Source organism: Calypte anna, chromosome 3, assembly GCF_003957555.1.
Source record: "Calypte anna isolate BGI_N300 chromosome 3, bCalAnn1_v1.p, whole genome shotgun sequence".
Taxonomy (NCBI): Eukaryota; Metazoa; Chordata; class Aves; order Apodiformes; family Trochilidae; genus Calypte; species Calypte anna.
The window spans coordinates 18,222,530-18,248,199 of NC_044246.1; the positions used below are offsets into that span (position 1 = coordinate 18,222,530).

General features: G+C 37.9%; 1 protein-coding gene across 1 annotated transcript in view; it reads left to right on the forward strand.

Annotated features, from left to right (window-relative positions):
- Positions 1-25,670, forward strand: part of SRBD1 (S1 RNA binding domain 1) — a 124,174-nt gene that overhangs the window by 14,239 nt on the left and 84,265 nt on the right. The window contains exons 9-15 of the mRNA XM_030448612.1: positions 1,287-1,383; positions 3,670-3,805; positions 8,266-8,369; positions 13,312-13,419; positions 21,549-21,706; positions 22,856-22,946; positions 23,790-23,897. Of these exons, the coding sequence (XP_030304472.1) occupies positions 1,287-1,383; positions 3,670-3,805; positions 8,266-8,369; positions 13,312-13,419; positions 21,549-21,706; positions 22,856-22,946; positions 23,790-23,897 (802 nt within the window). The remainder of the gene's footprint in view (positions 1-1,286; positions 1,384-3,669; positions 3,806-8,265; positions 8,370-13,311; positions 13,420-21,548; positions 21,707-22,855; positions 22,947-23,789; positions 23,898-25,670) is intronic.

Here is a 25,670-nt window from a genome sequence, read left to right on the forward strand (position 1 = left end):
CTTCTGGTACTTCAGTGTGGAATAATAATTCGTATTAATTGTAATGCATATTTTATAATTCCCTTAGTTTTGTATTGTATTGTTTACCAATAATTGTTGTTGTATTGTTTACCAAATGAAACACTAATCCATAAATGTAACAAATTTCACAGCCTCCAGCCATTTCAGGCATTTAATAGCATTCTTTTTCTCATACTTTTATTTTTATTCCTAGCAAGTAAGTTTAGTTTCTCTTTTTTTTTTTTTTTAAAAAAAAAGGGCAAGATTTAATTTTTTGCAGTGTGTAACTTTGTAGGCCAGTCAGAAACAGGGTTCTAGATTCAATAAAATTATTAATTATTAGAGCCATTTCTTACAATGGCGTTAGTAAAGCCCTTTTAAGATACTGGTAGTCACAGCAGAGTAAAAAATAATATGTATTGAAGGAGGCAGTTAATCCTGGGTTTGTCAAATCTAGGGTTCTTGCTTTCTGCTCTGAAGCCTTTATTACTGACCATTGCTAGAAAAAGGGTTAAATATATTGATATAAAAATACAAGGTGTCATTGTTATTTCATTAACATCTGGTTCTGCTCCAATTCAACCACGATGCTAAGGAGAATTCCATGCTACCTTTTCTGATATTTTGAAGTGAGGCATGGTTCTGTGTATTGGAAAGTTGAATGATTCTGCTATCAGGTCTCTCAAATACTCTGGAACGTTTTGTAACTTCACTGCTTGAACAATGCTTCTTGGGAGAGGATGAGGGTAGGTACCCCTCACCTTAGATTTGCCATTGTGCAAACTACTGCCACAAAGCAGTGGAAGCATAAAAGTATTGGACAGAAAAAAGAGTATTTCCTGCAAAGATTCTAGGCAGTTTTATTATTAGTTGCAAAGCATGTAAACTTAAGCTGCAATTACTCATTTTGTTACAGTGTCAAAAATTTTGCTTGAATATCTATCTAATTTTACTGTTGTAAATAATTAATTTGCATTGTAAATGTCAAGATGGGTTAGCATCAAAGTCACAAAATTATTTTTCCTCATTTTAATGTCACTTTGATTTGTGATACTGCATTGGTCATTTCAGACACATTAAAAATTGTTTCATATGTTTTGGAAAGGCATCTTAGTTAAAAAAATTGTAACAAACTAAGATTCTTCATTGAAATCTCTGCAGATCAGCTGGATATCTTGCATCGGTTTTCTCTCAGTTTGTATATATTTTATTAGTACTTTTGCAGTTGCGTAAAGTATTTTTTCATATTACTTTTAAATAATTATTAACTGTTTTTTTCTTCTAAGGACTTTCAACTATCAAGGAAGTGGAGGCTGGAGTACAGCATATTTTAGCTGACATCTTTGCTAAAGATAAAGATACACTGGATTTTATCAGAAAATTGTAAGTTTGATTTACTTGATTTTACCAAGTTTGATACTTGGTAGGATAAGCTCCTAGTGTGCATGTGTATCATTGTGCTGGCTTGAACCTGGCTGGATGCCAGCTGATCACCAGAGTTGCTCCATTGGTCCTCCTCCTAAGTTGGACAAGGGAGGGAGACTGTAATGAAAGGCTCATGGGTTTAGGTAAGGACAAGGGAGATCACTCACCAACTACTGTCATGGGCAAAGCAGACTTGGTGAAAATGAATTTATTGCCAATCAAATCAGGATAGGGTAATGAAAGAATAAAAATGAGTGTTAAAGCACCTTCCCCTCACTGCTTCCTTCTTGCCAGGCTTAACTTTACTCCTGATTTTTCTGCCTCCTCCCTGTCCCCATCATACCTTGTTGTCTCTGCCTCTCCATCATCCTCAGAGGGAGGACTCCACTCTATTTCCCTTCTTCAGTGTGGGTTCCCTCCCATGGGAGATAGTCCCTCGTGAACTTCTCCAACACAAGTCCTTCCCACAGGCTGCAGTTCTTACTAACTCCCCCAGTGTGTGTCCCTCATGGGGTCACAAGTCGTGCCAGCAGATCTGCTCCAGTGCAAGCTTCCTATGGGGTCACAGCCTCTTTTGGGTGAAAACACCTGCTCTGGCATGGAGTCCTCCATGGGCTGCAGGTGGATATCTGCTCCACTGCAGCCGTCCATGGGCTGTAGGGGTACAGCCTGCCTCACCTCACCATGATCTGCATGACAGGCAGCAGAGGAGTCTCTGGTGTATTGAGCATCTCCTCTGCCTCCATCTTCACTGACCTTGGTGTCTGCAGAGTTGTTTCTCTTGCATATTCTTATCCTTCTCTGCACCTGCAGTTTTTTCCAGTAACGTTTTCCCATTTTAAACTATATTATCACAGAAGTGCTACCGCCTTGACCAGTAGAGGGTCTATTTTGGAGCCAACTGGCATTGGCTCTGTTGGATGTGGGGGAAGCTTTTAGCAGCTTCTTGCAGAAGCCACCCCTGTAGCCTGAAACCTGGCTGTGTAAACTCAGTACAGTTATTAATTTTTTTAAATGTTGTGAAAACAGTGTTACTGTGCCAATACATTTGGTCCATCCCTTCATTTGTTCAGGAGAGGTTCCTTAGCCTTTCTGTCTGGCTGTTGGAGGAGAGATATGTGAGCATGGTGTGACAGTATGACTTCCAAAAGCTGTTTCATGTAGAGCATGTCTGCTTTGCAGCTAGTCATCTGTAAGGGACAGTTTTCTCTCTGAATTTCCTTCAAGGTTTGACTTTCCAGAGGTGTAGCTGCTGAAGTATTTACTGTTTATTTATAATTACTTCAATATTTACTGCTTGATAGCAGTCAGTGTAATTATCATGCAGTGATGATTGATTTTGGCCTTGGAATTGAATCCGGCAGGCCAATGTGACTGTTTTTAAAGCAGGAGTTACTGATCCTTTGGCTGTCAGCTGACTACATTTTCTTTTATGATGTAATAACTCCACAAAGTGATGTGTTGTGTCCCAGGGATAATAGTTGCTTGGTTTTGTTTTGTTTGAGATAGAACAGATACCTTCCTAGGAGCATGCAGTGTTGGTTTGAATCTGCTCAGTTCTGTTTGACTTTTGTTTGCTTTTTATTGTGAGTATTCACCAGCTTTGTCAACAGCCTGGAGCATAGCAATGTGATCATCTCAATGATGGGGTGGTTTTGCAAAGTATGTGCTGTTACTACCAGAATATCACTTTCATTCTTGGGACCACTAGGAGCTCCTTAATTTTATACACAGTGCACCACTAATAAATGCCGTTGTATGTGTGTTGTATGTACAATAATAAGTAGGACCATTCAAGAAGCTGTCGTTTGGTATCTCTGTTACTTCTAAATATAATGAAAAGTTTTACGGGTGTCAGGTGCTCAAAGCTGGGTAGATTCAAGAGAGAACTTGTGTTTCTGTCAGGCAGATAATGGCTCTAATGTTTTTGCAACTTCACAAAATTTGTTGTGTGAAGTTGAACCAATAACCGACTACTGTGAGGTGCAGCAGCTGGGTTTTTGGGTACTAAGTCCTTCGGTAGAAGGGCCATGTTCAGCTTTTTCTGCTGTCTGCTTGAATTTCTTCTCTTGTCAGTGTGTTGTGACAGTCTCAGCATTGAGAAATGTAATACAGGGCTGTAGGTAATCAGAATTAACATAACTTGTGATTGGACGGACCCAAAATTAATTTGTATTTAATACTAATGACTTGTTACAAGCTTCACACTAAGATGCCTTATTAACATTTGTTTCCTTTATTCAGATGTCAGCAGAGGTACATCTGTATCCAGTCAGCCTTGGCAAAAGTGTCATCCAAAAGTGGAAACGAAAAAGATATTGATAAATTCCAACTGTACCATGAGTTTTCTTGTAATATAAAGAACATTCAGCATCATCAGGTACACCTACAAATTGATTTTTTTCTTAGAATTTTAACTATAGCAAAGGTGAATTTGAATTTTGTTGCTTAAAACTTCTTTTTACTATTAGCTGTCAAGGATAATAAAGACTTTAAAATTCTTGAAGTAAAGGACTAAGTTGTTAATCTTTGTCTTCAGAACTGAGCAGAGGACTGATTATTCAGTTGTCAATTAATTACCATTAAAAAAATATTTATAATCAGTGATTTCCATACTGGTGTGTTCAGCATGTATCATACCTTTCCTCCCTTCCTATGTTGACCAGTGCATAGCAAGTTTTGCCAAGAAGAGGATAAAGGATAAGTGACTTGGAATGGGATGCACCCAATGCAACTCTCAAGAACTTTGCCCCTATTCATTACTGATCACCAAGTGATTGTGTCTTGTTTTGGTCATGATTACCCAGCTTTCAAAACAAAATTCAGAAAACAAACCAAGCATAAAAAAACCTCCTTCTGGTTGGACCCTCTTTTCAACCAAAAAAAAAACCAACTCAATGTGTATGGGGCTAATTTTAAACCTGGCCTCCCACCTCCCAGTATGGATGGTGTTAAGTTAAAGATTAAAATACTACAAGTGCTTTTAATAGACAGGCCTTCAGTTGATGTTTGAAGAGGTACCTGTAATTGTTCTCTTTGTACTGTGAACATTAACTGTATCTATATCAGTAATTATTTGGTGGAACGAGAGCATCTGGAAAAGTCAGTAGAGCAAGCTATGACTGATGTGGTAACATATCACAACGATCCATAGATCCATCATGAGATGTGCTTTATGGATTTTGTAGGGGTGCTTTATTGTTGATGAATACTGTAGCTGTCAAAGAAAGTTTAGTTTTTCCTGTACTTGAGAGTGGTGAATGCTGAGCATTGAGATATGTCTTGGCTGTAGAGGTATTTTTTGGTATGATGGCATCATTTACAACTTGTTCAAGGCATCCTTTTTTAACCTTAATGCTTCTTTTTTCTCCATTCTGGCTCCCAGTGAAGTAATAAGCACTCTTCTTGCAACTGGTAGTCCTATAATCACAGGATGGTTTTGCACTCTTCCATACCAACTTTCATCTACATGCTACTGCTACTGCTGTTGCCTATTCTAGCACATTGTCTGTCTTTTGTTTTGATGATGAAGTAAGCAAAGTGTTTTCTTTATCTGCCATTTCTTTAAGCTTAAACCCAAGAATTGTATTTTCAAAAGTCTTTCTCATGACCCTCAAGTTCTTGTATTACCCAACCTTAATACCTTGCTGATGCAAATTACTTCCCCCTACTGCCTCCCCTTATTTTCTTGGGTTATAACCAAGCTTTTTAATACCTAACAGTCTTTAGTTTCTCCTTTGGCTAAGGCTTTGAAGAAGTAGTTCTTTTCTCCATTCAAAAAGCTGGTTAAAAATGGGTTCTTGAATGTGCATTGGAACAGGTGAAGATGTCTGCAAGTGTGAAGCTTCTGGTTGCATTCAGAATTTTACAGTGTAGCAGATACTTGAAAAATAAGCAGGGAAGCCTGAAATTGAGGGATTTATAAAATTAATTAATCCCCTCAGACTGCAGGTTAAATGGCTGTGTTTGAAAAATAGCAAAATTCACTGTTACGAACACCACCTCTACTCCTTTGGCACCTGTGTACAGACAAATGTTCCCAATGAATTTACCCAGAGGCAGAAGTAGAAGTCAGCTTTCAACCACCCCTTTGCACAGCTACAAATAAAGGATTCTATAAAATATTGTACTGCAACTACTCAATGCCTGAGTATGGAAGTGCTACTAATCTTAAAGGTCTGTGTACAAGTCTACTCTAAGCATACTCTAGCTTGCAAGTAAGTAAAGGAAGTGGGCAGGAGACTGTCATGTTACCTATAAGAAAATAAACTGTGTCTTCATGACCAAAAACATTTATAGCCATGAGTGTGCTGTGCAGCATGTATTACAAAGGGGTTAACTGGTGTGCAGGGAGCTGCAGCTTGGGTCTGCACTTTGGCACCTGTCATTGCACTTGCTATAGTTCTGGATTACTTTCTGTGACATTGTCACCTTGTGACAATGAGATGTCTTGAGACATGCCACAGAATAATCAGAACTGGCATGGAGTCAGGTTGTTTGACTGAGGAAGGTTAAAGCACTGAAACTGAAATGAGGAAAAAGCCTTGATTTGTTTAAAAAGCCTGACTCCAGGTTTTGACATGATTGGGTACCCATGGGTACCCGTGATTCAGCCACAGTTCCTTCCTTTGGCAGCAAGGGGAACCTAACTGGACGCTTAGGGTGTAGCTGGGTAGCTGTACCAACACTGTCATAACTAAGGAAAAAAGTTTGTCAAGAGTTTATTTGAATTTTTGACTAAACAGTTCAGTGTTTGTTTCTGCTTTGGGGTTGCTTTCCTCTATTTGGACATGTCTGAATTGGAGGGAGGAAAAAAATTAATGGAAAAAGTATAATGATTGAGGCAAGTACTCTATTTTCAGTTTTATACTTGAAAAGGAATAGGAAATTAAAGTCCTTTGTAAAATATGCAAGTCTTATTCAGGGAGTCAAATCTGGAACACAGAGGAGAGCTGTGCAACGTGAAGGGTGCATTTTTCAGATAAACAGCATAAGGTTTGATGAATCTTGTGATTACATCAAATTATTGTTGTTGCTTTCTTTTAAAAAATGTACATGGTTTTCATTAACCCTTCCTCTGGATCTGTTCCAGTCTTGCATAAAAAGTATTTTCAAGAACTGAAAGTTTACTTTGTGTCTAGAAGAGCTGTATTTGAACCTGTTACTTTAAAAAATAAAATCAAAACAAACCCACCTTTATTATATTAGGAGGAGAAATTCAGTAAATACTTGCTTAGTTGAGCATTTCCTGGCTGATAACTCTTGTCTGAATGCTTTTCATTTAGAACAAGATAGACAGGTTGTCTAAGAACAAAAATGTAGAAAATATGAGTGACTGCAATACAGCTGGTTTAAGTTCAGGTGACTGACACATTCTGCAGATGGAGTGCCAGGAAAGAAAATGTGATGCAAATGTTGACCCCACTAACAGTGTGCTGAATTATGACATTATAATTCTATTAGATACTTTTGCTGTCACAAGCATCATTTTGTTTTCATTTTAGCTTGACATTTAACTTTCTCTCTTTAAAAAAAGAAAATAAAATCAGAATAAACATGGAAGCATTTGGTTTGTTAAAATGTGTCTTTCTAATCTCTACATGAAAACATTTGCTTTGGCAGTAAAGGTACCAAATGCTATAATATTTCACATGCAATCTTTATTATTAGCTTTGTTGTTCAATGATATGTCAGGCCTGGTATGTCACAAGACCAGTACGGCTGACAAACGTAAATTGGTACTATGTCCTGAAGTCATTTTAAACCACTGTATTTAACATATGTGACATGTCTGAGTTAGCTAGTGATTGAATTAAAGTTCATGATTGACACAGAATGCTCTGTTGTGACAGTGCTCAGGGCCTGCTACATACAGCAACATGTGTAGTCATACAGGAATGGCAACTTCTAATAGGTGTGTTTTTTTATTTCTGCTCTTTGAAACACTTTGAAAGGGAAAATGAAATGTGTGGGTTTTATTTGTAGCTGCTAAAATCTCTTGACCAGGAAGTTATCTTAATATATACTAAAGGATTGCTTCAGGTGCACACTCGTCATATTTGCAGAGAAACCAGACTAATAGATGCCCTCCAGTATCCTTCAGGATCCACCAGTCATGTTGTGATCCTGGTTTTAAATGCAGAGCCACAGAGTTTTTTTTAAAATAGATCTCTGTGTGTAGATGGTGTGCATGCAACCGTATTTAGCTTGCTATTATGAATAAACAACTGTGTACATGAGATCCTGCTGGAAATACGTGCATACATTTAAAGGCTGAAGTGCTAATACTAAGCTAAAGAGTCTATAATATTTTCAGGTATTTATGAACTAGATGAGTAACTAAAAAATTCATCCTCTTTCAAATTAAGCTGGTTACCTTTGGGACAGAAGTTCTGATTCATAATTATTTTTGAATCTGGATTGATTTTAGGAAGCAAACGATGCCTGAAGCTAAGAACTATCTTTTTCCCTTTCTCATATTTAGTTCTGATTGGAATAACTTTTCAGTTAATTTCTTGAGTTTTAATTTGGATTATTAAATAAGATTACTCCACCAACTAAGTTCATGTGGATTTGTAATAAAAGTATGTTTAAGATAAACTGGGTCTTGAGCTTGCAGACTCCAGGAAAAATATGTGATTTGTTATGCCAGGGCATGATTTAATCTGTGTTTAAATTGTAGATGTTATCTGTACATGCTAGTACTTTGTGAACTGATTTACTGTACCACCATCACGATTTGCAACAGAATGTCAAGCAAGTGCGTACACAAATGTTGATAAGTTTATCTTTTGGATATTTTGTGTGTCATCTGTCTCTGCCATTTATGTTTGCATTCAGATTCTGGCCATTAACCGAGGGGAAAATCTGAAGATCCTGACAGTGAAGGTCAACATTCCTGACGGGGTGAAGAATGAATTCTGTTGGTGGTGTGTCAATGAAAGGTCTGCATGGATACATATTCTTACAGGAATCTTTTTTCCTATAGACAGCTGTGTACTGAAATGTGCCTCACATGTCTTGTTACATTAAGAGAACAATTTAAACAAATACTTACTAGACTGGGTGAAATGAGCACATGGCCAATTCTTATTCTGTGTTTCCAACTGTTGTAGCTGAAAAAGATTGTGCATTTGACCATACTTGGGGAGTTCTGGAACTGTTCTTCAAGCAACTGAATTTTTTAAAATATAGAGTTACTCTATTATTTCTTATTTGTTCTTACAGGCTGTTTTTTTAAGCCTGAAGTGAGATGTTTACTGTTGCATAATTTTGAGGTTTTTTTGAAAACGTTTAAGTTAAATATATGTTGGTTTGTGCAGTATATCTGAGTCTTTTCTTGGAAACTGTATCTTGGTGTTCCCTGCTGAAGAGTATTGTGATCCAGACTTCATTGTCTTGCATATATAAAAGACAGATTTCTCTTTCTCAGTAGTTTGAGATTTGAGCACTATTCTGAAGATACCTTAGAAACTTCTACCTTTGCATCCTAAAACTGAATAATCAAAAGGAGGAAAAAAGATAGGAAAATATCTGCTTTTTTAATGTATAAAGTTGTATACTGTAATAATGTCCTAGCATGTGTTTTTTGTCCACACCAAGTCCAAGGAAGGGACGTGGTAAAAATGTTTCTTTTTGCAATAGAAACAAACTTAATGGGTTTGTTTCCAACATGGAAGCCCCTGAAAGGAGTAAAATATGGTTTGTCTAGATAACGAAATATGTTCCTTGAACTAAGAGCATGTAACTTTTTTTCTTTTACAGTAAAGTCTCAGGATTGCTGAACACACCTAAGTTTCATGCTAGTTTTAATGCCTATGGGGAAATTTCTGTCCTCCCCCAAAATGTATAATCTGTAGACAGAACACATCTGTCAGTCTTGCTTTTACTGTGTCTGTGATAGAATTTGGAACCACTGTGAGCCACAGATAATGGAACAGGTTGACACTGCTTCATAAAGGATAGTAGGATGTGAACTGAGATATTTTGTTGTTATTGTTGAATACATTTCTGTGAGTCATCCTGAGATAAAAAGAATATTGATCTTGGAAATGAAACTACTTATTAATACTTGTCACTCATGAGGCTATGTATGCCTCTAGCTTTATGCTGTTTAAGGACAGTTTCTCCAGTATCAAAAAACTTCAGAAGGAGTGATTTTAGTAGATCTTGATACATCAGCATCTAGGATAGATTCACACAATACAGTGTTATCTACTGTCTACTGAATTATTAGCAAATACACTGACCTTTATCTGTTTTTCAGAGGTGAATTTTTGAGCATTAGTTGCCCCTTCAATGAGAAGTGGTTTTGAAAGGCTGGAGTTCTTCCTTATTGCATTGAGCTCCACGTAGATGCCCTCTAGGATGAATGTATTTTCTTTGCAAGTTCAGAATAGCCTGTAGAAGAATCTGTTTCCTTGAAATTCAGGTTTGTGCTGAAAACTCAGGAATACCCTTATACCTAGCCCTATGTATTTTATTTTTCCCCAGGTGGTGGAATTTCTGTGGTTTGATGAACTTAGCTCCATTAACACTAGAACTGCACTGGACCCATAGATGTACTTGTGAAGTGTGATACAGAAAAAAGATCAATGAGAAACAGCCATAGAGGGGCTGCTTAGCTGACTTTGAGTGTAGAGACATCATGGAGTTGTTCCTTGGGAAGGAGTTTCCATTTCATAACTTTACCAGGGATTGAAGTAAGGCTGATGAGCCTACAGTTTCCTGGTTCCCCCTTTTAAGCCCTTTTTACAGATGGAGCAACATCCACCTTCCTCCAGTCTTCTGATCCATCCCCTGATCTCCACAGCTTCCCAAAGATTATGTATATATTGTAATAATTTGCATACCAACTCTTCCTTCACTGACAGACAGGTCTGTGCTTGCATCAGCTGGGGTTTTTACTCCCAAGGCTTGGGGTCCAGCTGCTGGTAAGGACAGAGGTGAAGAGAGTGTTGAGAATTTCTGCCTTTTCAGTGTTGGTGACTAATCTCTTCTCTTTAACAGTGGGCTAATATTTTCCTTCTGTTTCTGCTTGTTATTTTGTACCTGAACAGCACATCTTGTGGTTTTTGACATCTCTGCCCAAGTTCAATTTGAGCTGAGTTTCTTGCTTTTCTAACTGCATCTCTGCAGACTCTGGAAATGCCCTTGTAGTTGTCAATGGGTATTCATTTCTGGTATGCTTCTCCTTTGGTTTTGAGCAGACTCAGAAGCTCACAGTAAAGCCAAGGATGTCTCTTGTTCCACTTACTCTTGTCCAGAGGAGGATCATGAAGGTGATCAGAGGGCTAAAGCATCTCTCCTACAAAGACAGGCTGAAAAAGCCAAGGTCGTTCAGCCTGTAGAAGAGAAGGCTCTAAGGAGACCTTACAGTGGCCTTCTGGTACTTGAAGGGGGCCTACAGGAAAGCTCTAGGGAGGGACTTTTTATATAAGGACATGATACAATAGGGCAAGGGGGAATGGCTTTGAACTGGGAGAGGCTAAACTTCAATTAGACATTAGTAAGAAATTATTTCCTGTGAGGATAGCAAGGCACTGGCCCATGTTGCCCAGAGAATATGTGGATGCCTTGTCCCTGCATGTGTGGATCTGTGATTACTTCCTTTGCCTTGAAAGGGGATGAACTATTTTTGTGCTTCCATGAGGGCGTTCTTGAAAAACTCCCAGCACTTGCCAGAAAACAAATCTATTCTTAGAGGGAAGCATAACTAGATTTCAGTGATCTTTAAAATTATATAGACATGCTTTTGCTTTGTTTTTTTGCAGTGAAGTGAATTTTTGTCTTTCCTCATGAAGCACTGGAATGATTAAAATGCAGTACTTGCTATGATTGAGCTTACTGTTTGGATATTAATAGAATAATGCTTAAAAAAATTTATATATAGACAGGTAATAAAAATGTCTGCCGTGATAAACTTTTTACAGAGCCAAGGTTTGCCTAGCTTTAGTGGATGGAAGAGAGGGTAATACAGCTGCCAGATTTCCAAATCCATTCTTATTTGTGCTGAGGATATTTTCTGGTGGAGTGTAGTCACACTTGCCACCTGTAAAAGGTTAATGTTTTTAGAATTGGATGGTAATAAGAAGGTTTAAAGCCTCTGCCAATTTTATATAGGTATGGAAAGAGTCTCTAGTTACAAATAAGTATAATAGAACTATTTGCAAAAACTGTTAGCAAAGTGATGAGGTCGTGTGGCTAAGCACTCACAACTCTGGATGTTGTAAAACTAAGTGGTAAACTTAATTCTGCTCCCATGTTGTGTCTGCATTAATGCAGTGTTGACTTGATCACACATTTCTCAACTCTTAAATGTGTAGATGCTTAAAGAAAGCTGTTTCAGGAAACTAGATCCCCTTCAACTAAAAAGCTGTCTGAGTTACAATTTAGGATTCTCAATATTTCTGAGCAAGTAAAAGTAAAAAAAGTCAAAAGTAAAACTTGGTCCTTTTTTGCCTTGGCTTTCACATGAGCATCTTATCAAATGGGCATGAATCTATAATATTGCATATAAAAACAAAATAAACAAAAAAATCCAAAACCAAACCAAAAACCCCAAAACAATAAAAACAACCAACAAAAAGACCCCCAAACAAAACAGCCAAAAAACCCCAAACTGAAACAAACAAAAAAACACAACCAACCACACAGAAATGGACAAAAAGACTTCCAGAAATGACTTGCATATACTGAAAAATATGTGTATATCTCACTTAGGTGAGACTTCGGAATTTAAAGAATACACTAAGTGAAGAAAACTCTGATACAAATAGTCCTTCTGTTTTTTACTTCTTTTCAAAATGACAGAATATGTTCATAGTCGTTACTTCTATTTGAGTTTAATGTGTCTTGATGCATGTCCTCAATCTTCCCTGTGCTTATTCTCTAGACAGTCTCAGTGAGTCAGTTACACTTGTTCAAGGGACTTTTCCCCTGCCCCATCACCCCATAGTAATGTTGCCTAAAACAAAAAGGTCAGTGGAATCTGGGATGTCTTCTCTGGGGAGCTTTGAAACTGAGGTGTATTTTAGGATGAGATTTGAGGTAATTATTACAGCTATAAGCACTGTGCACAATCTCCTTAGAAAAGGGAATGCTCCAGAGAGTTTGTCTTAGAAAATGGGAAGTAGTCTTGTGTTTTGTATTGTTTATTTAATTTTTGCTTTTGCTAGAATATTATTTACACTTCAAATAAATCAATAACAAGTAGAGCAAAAACAATTTGCAAGTTGTTTGGGTTTTGCTGTTTTGTGGATTTTTTTTTTTAAAGGACTGCTACAAGATGAATAGATTTCATCTTGAGCTTGAATAGAAATACATAGAGATGTTCAAAGCATTACAAATGAAATTTGAATTGAGTTTCATTAATTGACATGAGTTTAGCTTTTGAATTTCTTCTGGGCACAGTTGCCTTACATTAGTAGCTCTGCACTGATAGCTATAGAGGATGTTTAGTAATTTTTTTAATGTAGCAAGCAATAGCAAAGAATGCAACCCTAATGCTAATATGGAACTAAGTCCTTCATTCAGTTGTGGTAAGGTTTGACTTCTCAAAGTGAAAAGTAACTTTTTTCTTAAATATTCCCTTTAAAACATAAATTCTGATTGTGTTCTAATACCTATCAAACAAACAAAGAGAAGAAAAAAAAAGAGATAAAAGATAGGCCTTGTCTTCTGGTAGAACCATGAGCAACTTTCCATTCATATTTGAAATTATGATTTCATACCCACTTTGCTGTAGTAATAATGCAATTTATGTGACATTACATTCAATGTAAAGGTATTTTTCAAAATTATTTTTGAGTTATTGAGTGTGTTCCTAAAATATTTCTTACTGGGTTGGTTTTTTTGTTTTTGTGTTTTTTTTTTTTTTTTTTGCAGATGGAGACCAAAACAGTTTTTAAAACCAGAATTAATGAGCATACTACGGAATTCAGTGGAGGATGCATATAAGCGCCTTATATATCCTCTTCTCTGTAGAGAATTCAGGTAAGCCCAGAATGAGTGTGTATTTTCATACTACCAATTTCTTAACAGTTCCCTCCCCAACATTTTATTAAAATAACTTTTAGCTACTTAAAAATACCATTGTGGGCTTTGGTTTTTTTTATTGTGCTTACAGCAGGAATGAACTATCTTGGTGAATGGATCTTGGTTCTGTACATTTCAGTTGTGACCCTCTCCAGTTCAAGCTACAGTAGAAAATTGATCTTGCTTGACTTAATAAAACCTTTTACATGTTTACAGAATTGTTGCTTGTGCATTCACAAAGTCATAGAATCATAAAATGGTTTTGGAAGGGACCTTAAAGATCATCTAGTTCCAACCCCCCCTGCATGGGCAGAGGCACCTTCCACTAGACCGAGTTGCTCAAGGCCCCATCCAACCTGGCCTTGAACACTTCCAGGGAAGGGACAGCCACAACTTTCGTGGGTAACCTGTTCCAGCATCTCACCACCTTCACAGGAAAGTTTTTCCTAATGTCTAATCTAAATCTCCCCTCTTCAAGTTTGAAACCATTTCCCTTTGTCCTCTGGTTACACACCTGTGTAAAAAACCCTATCCCAGCTTTCTTGTAGGCCCCCTTCACATATGGGAAGGTCACCTTGGAGCCTCCTCTTCTCTAAGCTGAACAACCCAAACTTCCTCAGCCTGTATGTCAAACCATTTATCTAATGAAGTACAGTTTAGATCTACAAAATCGTAACAGTTGTATCTCTTACCTTTTAGTAGCATTCATTATGTCACTGAATTTTACCAGCAGCTCTTCATGTCACAGCAATAGTACTGTCAGTGACAGTGTTCTGACCCTTTTTTTTTTTTTTTTATTTTCACCTGTCTGAAAGAAACTAGCGAAGTTATTGTTGTGCTGGGAGGTGTCCCTCATGTTTGTCATCTGCACTTTGTGTTGAAAGAATGAGTGTTAGTCTGTTATCATTTTACAGGTATTGTGATGGCTCTGGAGATGTCAGTAAACTTGCTTCTGGTTATACTGTAGTAATGATGTCATCACACAAAATGTCACTTTAAGTTCTGTAAGATTGTTCTAAATTTAAAGGAAACTTGAACCTTAGTGTTATAGAAGTAACATTAGTAAGGTATTTTTATGGTGTACTTACAGGAGTTTACTGCATAATAAAAATTATTTAATATGTCAAAAAGTCTACATTGTAAAAATGTTATCCTGTAATGGCTAACATATTTGCAGTGTGGTTCTTCTCTTGAGTACAAGAGAAGGTCCCCAAAACATAATGTGTTTTATTCTGGGAAGGTTTCTGACATATGACCTGAATTTTAATAACTGTTTTGAGGTAGTTCAAATGGAGATTATCAAGCAGACCCTGTTTCTTGGACCAGAAGTGTTGAAATTACTTGTGTCAAAATGACATGTATTGGCTATTCAGTACCGAAAATCAGAAATCACATTCTGAAATCTTGGGTTTTCATTGCCTGCGTGTCTGTTCTGTTTCTGTTCACATTTGATTTTTTTCCTGGCACTTTTTTCCTGAGCATCAGGGGCTCAGTGTTCTATGTTCTTGCTCTCTGAAAAGAACTGCCAGCTGAAGTTTTGAACAGGAGATATTTCTAATGACTTTTGGGTTTTCTTTAATAGTGAATATTGTGTTTAATCATTACATTGCAAGCAGGATTGCTTCACCTCTTTTCGTCTGTGAGTCTGTTTTTTGCTATTGTGAATTTCACATTTTGTGACCACAGTACACATAGCTACTTTAGGGGAGGCACAGTGTCTTTTTTTTTTTTTTTTTTGCTGAAATGGTGAACGTGTTGTGATGGTGAGTTCAATTCTTGGCTTCTGTTTCAGGAGTGTGAAAGTAGTTGTCATTGTTAGCCCTCTCTACAGTCAAACTCCCTTAGAATATTTGTGGTTTGCTTTTATAAATAAGCAAACTGACATAAAGCTTCTTCAGGGTTCTTTTATTGTGTTTTTGGTTCCCACCAGAGAATCAGGTGGGAACCAGGACTCTGTGGCCTGTGTGTTGTCTATGACACTGAGGGCTGCTGCAGCAGTAGGTTGCTCAAGGTTTTCTATTCTGTTTAAAAACAAACAGGAGGAATTTAGGAATTTAGGAATATAGTTAGATTGTGTAGAAAGAAAATTAGAGAGACAAAGGCACAACTTGAACTGAATCTTGCCACCTTTGTGAAGGATAACAAAAAGTCCTTCTACAGATACATCAACAGCAAAAGAAGGGGCAAGGAAAACATCCATTCTTTACTGGACACGGGTGGGAATATAGTTGTCCAAGATGAAGAAAAAGCTGAGGTATTTAACACCTTCTTTACCTCAGTTTTCAACAGAAAGACAGTTACCCTGAGGACAGATGGCTTCTGGAGCTTATAGAAGGTGACAAGAATCTAAACAGCCCCCCTGTAATACTGAAGGACACAGTCAGTGACCTACTGAGATGCTTGGATCCCCACAGGTCTATGGGACCGGATGGGATCCACCCAAGGGTGATGAGGGAGCTGGCAGAAGAGCTCGCCAAGCCTCTCTCTATCATCTACCAACAGTCCTGGCTCACGGGGGACATCCCAGATGATTGGAAGTTGGCGAATGTCACACCAATCCACAAAAAGGGCCGGAAAGAGGATCCAGGAAACTACAGGCCCGTCAGCCTGACCTCAGTGCCTGGCAGGGTCATGGAACAGATCATCCTCAGTGCAATCACACAGCGCCTACAGGATGGACAAGGGATTAGACCCAGCCAGCATGGGTTTAGGAAGGACAGGTCCTGTCTGACCAACCTGATCTCCTTTTATGATCAGGTGACCCGACTGGTGGATGAGGGGAAGGCTGTGGATGTGGTCTGCCTGGACTTCAGCAAGGCCTTTGACACCGTCTCCCACAGCATCCTCCTGAAAAAACTGTCAGCCTGCAGCTTGGACAGGAGCACCCTGTGCTGGGTTAGGAACTGGCTGGAGGGCCAGACCCAGAGAGTGGTGCTGAGCAGTGCTGCATCCAGTTGGTGGCCGGTCGCCAGTGGTGTCCCCCAGGGATCAGTGTTGGGCCCAGTTCTGTTCAATATCTTCATTGATGATTTAGATGAGGGGATTGAGTCCATCATCAGCAAATTCGCAGATGACACTAAGCTGGGGGGAAGTGTGGATCAGCTGGAAGGCAGGAGGGCTCTGCAGAGGGACCTGGACAGACTGGAGAGTTGGGCTGATTCCAACGGGATGAGGTTCAACAAGGCCAAGTGCCGGGTCCTGCACTTTGGCCACAACAACCCCATGCAGCGCTACAGGCTGGGGACAGAGTGGCTGAAGAGCAGCCAGGCAGAAAGGGACCTGGGAGTCTGGATTGACAGGAAGCTGAACATGAGCCAGCAGTGTGCCCAGGTGGCCAAGAAGGCCAATGACATCCTGGCCTGTATCAGGAACAGCGTGGCCAGCAGGTCCAAGGAAGTGATTCTGCCCCTGTACTCGGCACTGGTGAGGCCACACCTCGAGTACTGTGTCCAGTTCTGGGCCCCTCAGTTTAGGAAGGATATTGAGGTCCTGGAGCAGGTCCAAAGGAGGGCAACCAGGCTGGTGAAGGGACTCGAGCACAGACAATATGAGGAGAGGCTGAGGGAGCTGGGGCTGTTCAGCCTGGAGAAGAGGCGGCTCAGGGGAGACCTCATCACTCTGTACAACTCCCTGAAAGGAGGTTGTAGCCGGGTGGGGGTTGGTCTCTTTTTCCAGATGACTTTCAACAAGACAAGAGGGCACGGTCTTAAGTTGTGCCAGGGGAAGTTTAGGTTGGATATTAGAAAGAATTTCTTTACGGAGAGACTGATCAGACATTGGAATGGGCTGCCCAGGGAAGTAGTGGATTCTCCATCCCTGGAGATGTTTAAAAAGAGACTGGATGTGGCACTCAGTGCCATGGTCTGGTAACCGCAGCAGTAGTGGATCAAGGGTTGGACTTGATGATCTCTAAGGTCCCTTCCAACCCAGCCAATTCTATGATTCTATGAAACAAACAAACAAACAAAAAAAAAGTAAAAAAAGTTTCCTTCCCTGCTATTTCTTAGACATAGCTCACAAGTCATAAAAGCAAAGAATGCAAAGCTTACTGCTGTTCCTGAGTGGCTTGTTTTACTCATTGTGGTAATTTTGCATGATTGTTGGTATCTCATGAGGAAAAGCTGAAATATGTCCTGTATAGAGGAATGCAAAGCACCTGCCCATAGAGTTCCTGGTCCATGACCATTTAACCCTTATCCTCTCTTATTCTCTTTCCACCAACATCAAAAGCTGATATTCAGTGTTCTTCCAAAGGGCTGCTAAAGTATTCAGTACTTTCTTTTAGCCTTAATATTTCCAATCCCATCCCCCACTGTTCTTTTTTTCTTTTCTTAATCATTAAATGTTGGAACAGAAAGTTTCCAAGAGTTTATTGAAATTTCTGGTGCTTTCAATGATCAGAAGAATGAAACTTGCCAGCAAGACAGTTACCTTATTGTTTAATTTCCTTTCTTGCACTCTGTCAGTTATCATAATTTCTTGTATCTGGTATAATGATGTCCAGTGTTGCTTTTGGCTCCTTGAAATCCATTTTATTTTGTTTCAGTACTGCATGGAATGATTCCTTTAGGATTTGATGCAAGTGATACAGCATGGACATAATTTTTAATGGATAATCCTTTCCTAATTTTCCATGCTTTCTTAAAGTGAGTGCTTTCTCTACTCTGTCTTCAGGGACACGAACATTTCTCTCTGTATCTTGTTTCACACCTGAAGCTGGTTTGCAGATATTTTTCCACAGAAAGGATTGACTCTCAGACTGTATATGGGAGTCTGAGTGCTTCATATAGTTCAGGAGAGTGACTTGAAATTCTGATTTGATATTTTTTAATAAAGTAACAACTGAAAAGTTTTTTTGGGTTTTATTTGGGTATTGGTTTTGTTTGGGTTTTTTTGTTTGCTTCTTGGTTTTGTTTTTTCTTTTTAAACAAAATAACCATTCTTGTGCTTAGAGCAGAGGACTGCTATCTACCTCTGCCTTTTATTAGTGCTGTACCAATGAGGACTGTCACAAATTGGAAAAACATGAAGCAGGACATCTTGCCATTTGGATGATGAAGCCAGTAGTGCACTGAAAAAGGGAAAGATATTAGATTGTTTAAGGTAGTTTGCTTGAGGATCAAATGACTATTCCAAACTTGAAATTTAGGGCCAGTACTTGGGACGGTAGATCATGCCATTCATACAAGTGTTGAGTGAGAGGCAGTCTATATTTTAAATAAAAAAATACAGGATATTATGTAATAGAAAGGCCATATTATGCTCCCCCTACACACCTGGCACTTTAAGGGACATTTCCTGTTACTATAAAAATTTCTGTATCTCTATGCTAATATTAAACATGATTTCCATAAGGTGTACGTAACTAATAGCATGCATTTATGGACAATTTTAATTCCTGTACAAGTATCCCTTCACAGATGGACTGATGGGAATTTGTGGTGTGGGAGGACTGGCCTTGTGGGCAAAAGGGACCCCATATCTCTGGGACAGATGGAAAGCTGGAAGTAGGCTTGTTTCTGTATAAAGCCTCCAGCTCAAGAGTGTTCAGCCTTCCCTTGTTTACAAGCCACTCTTAATTTCTAAGAGCACATATGACAGACTGAATATCTGTTGTACATGAATGTAAAAGACCCATATGACTGTGATGTTTAGGTATTTGTTTTCTCTGGTCTCTCACAAGTAGTATCAAATTGTCCTGCCCCTAGACTCTACCTGGAAGAAGCTCCTTCTTTAGCTTTAGGTTATTTTTATTTCCTTTTTTAAGAATAGGAGAACGATGCTGCAAGACTGAATGTTCAGGAAATGAAATTGCAACTGAAATGTGAAATGATGTTTGCAATGGGAAGTAATTTTCTTTCTCTATAGAAAATTATGAACCCTGAGCTGTCCTGACACTCAGGAAAGATGTTTTGGCACTGTGGAAAGTATCCCCACGTAAATGTTAAGTGCTCAGAAGATAAGGTTATTCAGTTTAAGCACTAAAGACAAAACATTGTCTTGATTTAGTTTGCCTGTGTTTAGGATATTGTTGACCATTTTTGTCCTCTCAACCTCAAGGAGGGAGGAAATAGTAAAAGGATTCATTAGAACTTGACAAGATCCAATGAAAGGGAACAAGGTATGAAGTAATCTCTGTGTGAAGAATTACTGACTCTTCAGCTTGGAAAAGAGTGGATTTGGAGATGAAGTGTGAGTGAAGAGTGGTACAGGATGTCTAGGGAGAAATTTTACTTTTTTGTAGTGTAAAACCTAGAGGGCCAGACAAATTAAAAAGATTCAGCTTCCAACTAAAAGGTATCAACTGTTATTTGCTGAGTTTATGATGGAACTACAGAAATTGCTGCCAATGAACTATGTGGATATAAGAAATATGCATGGGTTCAGTAGAAGACAAGATTGTTGGACAAGAGATCTGTTACAGGCTACTGAAGAAACAAATCATGTTAAGCTCAGGAAATACTGGGAGCTGAAAGAAATTGGAAGCTAGGGTGAAATTATGGGAAAGATTCACTGGTGCTGCTGTATCAGCTCCCCAGGAGACAGGTTATAGCCACACCTGGAGACAGGACCCCCTGGTATGACAGAGGGCACTACTTACCCAAACTAGTGTAGGCATTCCCATATTCTTGTTTTAAGTGATGGCAACATACAGAGTGTCTTCTCTTTGGTGAGGGTACATTTGGATTGCTAAGGAATCTTTGAATGCATGTATACCCTTCACCATCTCACTTTAAGTCATGTCTGTGTTAATTTGGTTTACTTGATACAGAAACAAAAAGTAGGGGGATGTAAGCAGCCTGTTGCTGTTGCACACTTGCCTAGAAAATGTTCAGTTGTTAAGGTGTGAAAGAGACTGTCTGACTTTACAAACGAGAGAAAATGAGGACTTCTCATTCTGTACCACTGTGGAATAAAACAGGGCTGAGCTGGTTGGTTGGATCCTGAGTGAACTCAAGTTAGGCTCCTGAAGTACTTCCACAACTGAAAATTACTCGTAAAAGTTTCATGTCCCACCATGTCAAATAGCTCTTATGAGGGTTGTGTTTGAACTCTGATAAAAATAAACACAAATGTTACTTGTGATGGGTAAAAGGAAAAGGAGAATAGGTGCACTGGCTACCCTTTAAGTTAAATGAAGACTTTAGTGGATTGCTATTGCTCTCCTAATTATTGTAGTTATTGACAATGCAGATGAAAATGAGTACTTGCAAAAAAAAAAAGCAGCCACTAGGTGATGAATATTTGTGTCCTTATTACTTTCTAAATTTTGCTTTTTTTGTATAAGACACCATACCATGACAAAATGCTTGTCCTTATCCCTTGTCTTACTGATATCTGACAAATAAGACATTGTGCATCTCGTAAACCTTCATGTGACAAGACTCGCGTGTTTCTTACAACTCTCCTCAGTAAGTGTTCTTGCTTGAAGTAATCAAAGTCAGTCCCTAGTTCACTGTCTCACTTCTTTCTGTTGAAGAATATGGAAAAAAAAGGTAGGGAATATCATGAGCCCATCAGCTTTCTAGTTTGGTTCTGAGGAAGTAGAATGCTCTCCCAGGAAGGTCTCAAGTCTACACATTTCTTTGACTTTTAAATAATGTAATTCAGAGATGTCTCATGAGTCTTTGTGTGTTGCCAGTTGATTGGATAGGCCCTTCCAGTATCCCTCTAGTACCTCTCAGCCTAAATGTTCAGCCTTTTTTTTCCAAAACTGGGAAGTTATGATGTAGTCAATCCTTGCTGTCTTCAGATCTGCTCTTTTTGCAATTAGATACCAGCTTTAGTAAAGATCTGGTCTTTGCTCAAAATCATGTGTTGATGTTTGAATGTTAGCTGAATGTGTGCATTTTTATAGGTGTTTCTGTTACACTTCTGTTGATTTACTTTTTTAGAACGAGAATGAGATGATCATAGCTGATCCTTTGTTAAAAAGTGTCAAAAACTTGATTGGAAGTGTAATATATAATTAAAGATAATGAAAACAGGATCGGAATAAGCCTTTCAACTTCAGAACAATTCAGAAGTGCATTTAAAGCTAACTGAGGGGGAAATAATTTTTTTTTCTTTGCTTCCACCCTTCTAAGATCAAAGTTGACATCTGATGCAGAGAAGGAGTCTGTGATGATGTTTGGGAGAAATCTGCGCCAGTTGCTTCTGACCAGCCCTGTGAGAGGCCGTACTTTAATGGGAGTGGATCCTGGCTACAAACATGGCTGCAAGTTGGCCATTATTTCACCAACCAGTAAGTTTCAGCTAAAAATATTTTTTGAAAGGACTGATAAAAATACATTCATTTAGAGGAAAGATTGTTTTCAAAGTCTACCCTGTTATCAAATTGCTTTTTTTCCTGAAGCTTTTAGGGCTTTTAATGCATCCTGTCATGGAAGCCTTTCTTAAGTTTAAGTTTCTAGCATTCCAGTGTCTCCTTTGGTGCTATTATTTCTCTCTAAAATACGCTTTAAAATCCCTTTTGCCTTCTTGAATGCAGGTTCAAATAATTGTGCCTCTCAGTAGTCAGCAAAGAGAACACCTGGGAATTTTATTGTTAAGCAAAATTTAACTGTATATACTTCCTATAACTTTGCTTTTTCCATGCGTAATATCTTGGACATCTGGACACTTTATCAGCTGGTTTTGTTTAGTATTATGTGTGTTAATGTGAGAAGTCAGAAATATTGTATTTTCAGAACTTTTACTTCAGTTTTTAGATAGATATAGAGCAGAACCTCCCTAATTCATCCTAGTCTGATCTGGGGATATGTACCCCATTAAACTCACATGAAAATGGTTTATTTTCCCTTTTGCCTGAGAAAATATCCACCTAGAGAGACTATAAGGAAGGATGCGTTCTTGATGTGTTAAAATGGCAATAAAGATAAGGTAAATGATTATTAACTTGTATTGTACCATAAACTATCATTACCAGTTATTTACAGAGGTGGTGGATGGGATGACGACCAGAGCTGGCGTTGGAGTTATAGAGCTGCTGGGTTTCAATTCCAGAGACTGCATTCCTAATTTTAATCTCTCTTTACTGGATCTGGAAATTTATTAGAGCAATAAATCTTTTGCAGTGACTTTTAGTTTTTCTCTGACAATATAATACACACTGTATTTGCCTAATATGACTAGATGCTCATTGTTTGCTGGATACATATGTTCCAGGGAACTAGGAAATGTATCCACTCATTTTGCTTTGGCAGCCAAAGCATTTTAGTCATCTGCCCACCATAGGTTTCTTCTACTTGTTTACGAAAATAAAAGGGAAAGATGGCTTATTGAGAAGCTTTCTTTGTGAACTCTCAAAATAACTTCAGTAATTCTACAGGATGTATCTTTTAGATCTTTGGGTTTTTTTTTTATCAAATGGCTTTGCCTTTCATTGCTCCAGGTCAGATACTCCATACTGATGTTGTTTACTTACATTCTGGTCAAGGATTTCGTGAAGCTGAGAAGATAAAGCGGCTTCTGCTACAGTACAAGTATGCTAAAGAAACTTCCACTGTGCTCTGAATATATATCCCTGTAACATGTTGTCAATCCATTTATTTTTAGGAATAAAAACTAACATTCAGCTAAGGAATAAGTTTAGCCTCAGTCTCCCTACCCTCCCACAACCCCCAAAGCAATCATCAATCTTTTCCTGCTCCAAAAGCCACATTTCAGTCTTTGGAAGAGTTTTATTAAGCAAAGGAAATCCTGCTCAGTTAGATCTCCAGATGGACTTGCAAATGGGGGCAGCATAATTAAAGGGTTATTGTATCCAACTGTTTTGGGATCCCCTGTGGACAGACATCTGGTCCACTGAATCAGCTGCTGAACTGCCACAGCATAGAGTCCGGTTTGTCTTTGAGAGTTAGATTGGCTTTAAATGAGGTGGTTTGATGACTGAAGGGCTGTGGTAGGGGCAATCAGAGGCACTGAACTTGCAAACTGTTGCAAACTACGATGTTCTCATTACGGAATTAAAGTTCAGTTGCTTGGGCTTCTGCTTTTTTTCATGATTCATAGCAGACGAAGGAAATATGAGGTGAAAAGTTTGAGGACTGTAAATAACATTTTAATTTTTCCTTAATATTAAATACAATTTTCGGGTTTTTTCTGCAGATATTACCCCTGTTCAGTTCCATTATAAATGAGTGAAATTTTTGACTCATCTCTTGAAACTGTTAAACACCATGGTATTACTAGGAATATGGTCTCATTAACTCCAGGCCTTGTGGTATATAAAATAAGATGTATTGGTCATTATTGTGCCTTGAATACTATGTGTGAAAAAGTCTAAAATAGAAGAGTAATTGTTCATCTTTGTACCTTTTGCAAAGCTGTAGCACTGTTGTGATTGGCAATGGCACGGCCTGCAGAGAAACAGAAGCTTACTTTGCTGACTTAATTATGAAGAAATATTTTGCACCACTGGATGTTGTTTACTGGTAAGATTGCTTTGCTTGCTGCTTTATTCATCTATTCAATATATTTTAACCTTAATACTTTTAAATGTAATTTTTAAGTGTTTCTTTTTACTGCCTTGTCTTTATTTTTTGAGTAGTGCTTAACCCATCCTTCTAGCCAAAGCAAAATATCTTGTGGTTCTTTGGAGCATGAAAGAAGCTCTCCTGAGTCAGTAGGAGAGACTCAATGAAGCATTTTACTTTTTCTTCCTGAGGTTCTCTCTGTTGCTGTTATCACTGTAACAAAGTATGTGAGAATAGCAACCCAGAAAGCCAAAGTCCTGTGTTTGGCATTGTTTGTCTGTTTCGTGGTAAATGAGGTTTAAATGCAAAAAGTAAAGCTTGTGTTGTCTTACTTTAGTATGGGATACTTGCTAATCCTCTGAGTATTGAATGACCTGGAAAAAATATCTTGCTTAATAAGTAGCAGAAAGTAGTGACAATATTTATCCTTTCTAAATGTCAAATTTTGTACATTAGTTTCTTGAATTCTAATGTTGATTTGAAAGGAAACTGTACTGTATCACTTTATTTTCTCTCATGCAAACCTGTTTTTTTTTTAAAATGCACAGCTTTTTTGTGTGTGTGATTTACCTTGGATTGTATGTTCTTCTGGAGTTTAACAGCAATATTTACTTTGCACTGTTTTTACATACTAAAATTAGTTAAATCTTCCAAAAAGTTATGGCCTTTCTTTGTCCATACTACTATATGCATTTAATGGGGCCATTTTTCTATAGATTAGGAAGTTAGTTTACATAAATGTTCAACAAATGTATTATTCTTGCTAGCATATGCTATCATTTAATTGGACTTGTTCTTTGTTTCAAAGATTTCTAAGTAAATTTTCACAAAATGTGGTACTTAATCACCCTTTTGTTTTCAGAAAATATAATAGGGGGGATCTGATTGCTTGCAAAGGATGGAGGCTGCTTAAAATTCTGAAAAATTAGGCATCCTCTAGCTTGAATTCATCTTTAAAGCAGTGAATTTTTAGTAACTACAGAGAGTGGAAAACACTTCATACTGTGTCATTTATGGCAGATGTTTAATTTCATCTACATAAAAAGTAAAAATCAATTCTATTGGCATGAGCACATTGTCTGCAAGAGTGGTGATTTACTTTTTTAATTTATTGATTATATTACAAAATATGTAAATAGCTATTTAGTTTTCACAGAAAAAAATATTTGTATAATATTGTGGTGGATGGTTTTCTCACTCTGTTTTACTCTCTTGCTTTAATATTTTCTCCCTGTTTACAGTTCAGGTTTTTTAAGAATTAGCTGAATGAGTATCAATATTAATTTTTGGGGCCAGTAGAACTGATAAAAACTCTTGTGAAATAGTAATTAGAATGAGTGTACTAAGACAGAACTCAAGTTGTCGAGCTGTTGTTTTTTTTTTTAATGTTTAATTTTTTAATGTTTCATATTTTAAAAAACTACCACTATTTGTAGGAAAAATATATAATTGCTGTTGTTTAAACTGCCCCGTTAATTCCTGGAAGTGAAAATGACCACAGCCAAAAGCATTTTTGGTTTCTGGATATATTTATATTGCTCATGGGTTTCTTGTCCTATGCTCATATTTGGTGAAGAGCTACTTACCCCTTCAGAAATTATTTGCAGAACACTGAGGTACTGCATATTAAAATAAAAATAAAATAAAAATCAGAATAATGTAATTTTTTTTTTTACTGCTTGCTACAGGTGACATTTGGTGCTGTTGAACTTTGTAAAGTTCTGTTTGTGT